Genomic DNA, 2,758 nt, shown 5'->3' with positions numbered 1-2,758 from the left:
AGTGATGCCCCAACATGTAAAACCACGTCCATTAGCTTGTTTTAGACACATGTCGAGATTAGACAGTGGGAAGTGTTCCAGAATAACCTGTGTGATGTGCTCTGTATTTATTGGTTCAGGGTCCTAATCTGATCATCAATCAGCCGGACGAGCTGCTCGACAGCATGTCGGATTGGTGCAAGGAGCATCACGGGAAGGTACACGACGAGTTCATAGTTCATAGCACATCAGCAGGCATGTATTTCTTGTTTAGAGTTGTGTGTGTGTGTGTGTGTGTGTCACATGATGTGCTGCTGTTTGGTGTTCAGTCAGGGTTGACGCAGGCAGTGCGGGACAGTAAGATCTCACTCCAGCAGGCAGAGTATGAGTTCATATCATTCGTCAGACAGCACACACCACCGGGCCAGTGTCCTCTGGCAGGTAAAACACACACAATCTTTATCACAATCATTTAACTAGGCAAAAAATAATGTAAATTTTATAAAAACAAAGTATGTTTATTTTAACTGGTTTCAAATGTTCAGTTATTTAATGTGTGTGTGTGTGTGTGTGTGTGTGTGTGTGTGTGTGTGTGTGTGTGTGTGTGTGTGTGTGTGTGTTCGTTCATGTTCGTGTTCCCAGGAAACTCTGTGCACGCTGATAAGAGGTTTTTGGACAAGTACATGCCCCAGTTCATGCATCATCTCCACTATCGCATCATCGACGTGAGCACGGTCAAGGAGCTTTGCAGGTGTGTGTATGAGAGAGAGAGTGAGAGTAAAAAAAAATTTCGTCGAGACTTCTGCAATGAAGTAAGTGTCGCTTTTTCTTTTTCTCACCTCAGACGCTGGTTTCCAGACGACTACAAACATGCACCTCAAAAGAAATCTTCACACAGGTCAGTGTTAAAAAGGACAGCAGCTACACCTCCTTCAGAGTGACTGAGACCCATAGGCCACGCCTCCTTCCGAGTGACTGAGACCCATAGGCCACGCCTCTTTTATAGTGAGAGACACACAAGCCATGCCTACTTCTGAGTGACAGACACACATGCCACGCCTATTTTATAGTGATTGAGACACATAGGCCACACCTCCTTCCTCCTGGCTCTTTTAACCGTGAGCACATTGTAATTAATAGTGCACATGCTGATTTGTGACACTTCAGGAGTGTGTGTTTTGTAACAGCCGCTCTTTTGGTCTTTCCAGAGCGCTGGGTGACATTCAAGAGAGCATCAAAGAGCTGAAGTTTTACAGAGAGACCGTCTTCAAACCCCAAGGAGAAGAGAAGAAGAGAAAGATTGTTGAAAATGGAGAGAACAAACACACGGCCTAAAACACACCTGCTATGACTGTGGAGAGTGTGTGTGTGTGTGTGTGTGTGTGTGTGAGTGAGTGAGAGGGAGAGTGAGTGAGTGAGAGGGAGAGAGAGAGAGAGGGAGAGAGACGGATGTTCTGTGTTCTTTATTTTATCATCTGATACAGTCCTGGTTTCACATACACTTTTAGTTCTCAGTATTGCTACAGAAATTAGGAACAACTTGATTTTTTTTTCATGCTGCTTTGAATTTGTTCATCTGTCTGTGCTGTTTGCTGAAGCGCAAATACAAAATGTGAACACTGATCTTTCTTGCTTCAATGATGTCCCACATTTATTATTATTATTATTATTACTATTATTATTATTATTATTATTATTATTATTATTATTATTATTATTATTATTAAACTGATTGTGGACGATTGTGGAGTTGTACAGCAGGTGTCAGTATAGAAACAGTAAAGGGGCAATCCGGCTATTGAGTGAGTCGACTCGGCTCATCTGTAAGAACCGATTCTTTTGGCTCCCTGATAAAATATGTTGAAACCATAACTGCAAGGAGATGTTTCAATAATAATAATATTAATAATGATATTAACTTTGTTTATATTACAAAACTTAGTGATTATGCAAACGCACATTGTATTATTGTAATTATAATTTCTAATAAATACTTAAAATTATTTAAATGCTGATTTTTTCAATTAAAAAGTTTAACTGTTAAACACAACGCTGCCAAAGTTTTAGCAAAAAAAAAAAAAAAAGACTCCTCAGCCTTTGAATCGGTTCAAGGAGTCGACTCTGTTCTTGTTTAAAGCTAATGAGAAACAGATTTGTTCCATCAAAAATCTCAAACTCCACAGCCAAGCGGATCACAAATGACTAATCTCCGCTATCGAGGTTCAATTAAAACTACAGCTTTGACAAATCGCTGGCATTTACTCTAATGATTCATTAACAATAACAATGTCAGCAGAGACGTGAAGTCATATTTAAATAAATGGCGTCTGTTAACGTGTCCTGAATTAGACCGTTGTCACATTACATCTATTAATGTAATTAATAGTTTATTAGCCTCATTTAAGTTTAAGCTTTTACTTAAAAAAATAAGCCCCCAGAAATGAAATATGTGTAGAAGTTTTCTAGATAATTCTTAAATTATGCGCTCGAGCTTCAATGCTAATGTGGCTAACAAACAGTGTTGACAATCGTACACATTATTATTATTATTATTATTATTATTATTATTATTATTATTATTATTATTATTATTATTATTATAAAGTATTATGTATTGTTATTATGATTAAGTATTATTATTATTATAAAGTATTATGATGAATTATTATTATTATTATTATTATTATCAAAAACAATAAAAAAAAAACAATCATGAAGTCTCACAAGACATGTAAAGTGTTGAAGTTAGCTTAATGCTAAGCTAACATCCCACAAGTGA

General features: G+C 37.2%; 1 protein-coding gene across 2 annotated transcripts in view; it reads left to right on the top strand.

Moving 5' to 3' along the window:
• Positions 1-1,602, top strand: part of smfn (small fragment nuclease) — a 3,153-nt gene extending 1,551 nt beyond the window's left edge. The window contains exons 3-7 of one of the 2 annotated variants that reach the window (XR_007138890.1): positions 120-197; positions 309-420; positions 622-730; positions 824-984; positions 1,188-1,602. Coding sequence is in view for 1 of the 2 variants with exons in the window: in XM_047805250.1 (XP_047661206.1) it covers positions 120-197; positions 309-420; positions 622-730; positions 824-877; positions 1,188-1,314 (480 nt within the window). In the remaining variant the exon portion in view is untranslated. The remainder of the gene's footprint in view (positions 1-119; positions 198-308; positions 421-621; positions 731-823; positions 985-1,187) is intronic. The other variant, XM_047805250.1, reaches the window with a different exon arrangement.
• Positions 1,603-2,758: the final 1,156 nt, after the last annotated feature.

The sequence above is a fragment of the Tachysurus fulvidraco genome, chromosome 20, assembly GCF_022655615.1.
Source record: "Tachysurus fulvidraco isolate hzauxx_2018 chromosome 20, HZAU_PFXX_2.0, whole genome shotgun sequence".
Lineage (NCBI taxonomy): Eukaryota > Metazoa > Chordata > Actinopteri > Siluriformes > Bagridae > Tachysurus > Tachysurus fulvidraco.
Note: the sequence above shows the minus strand (reverse complement) of the source record. Positions and strands in the feature narration are given on the sequence as shown.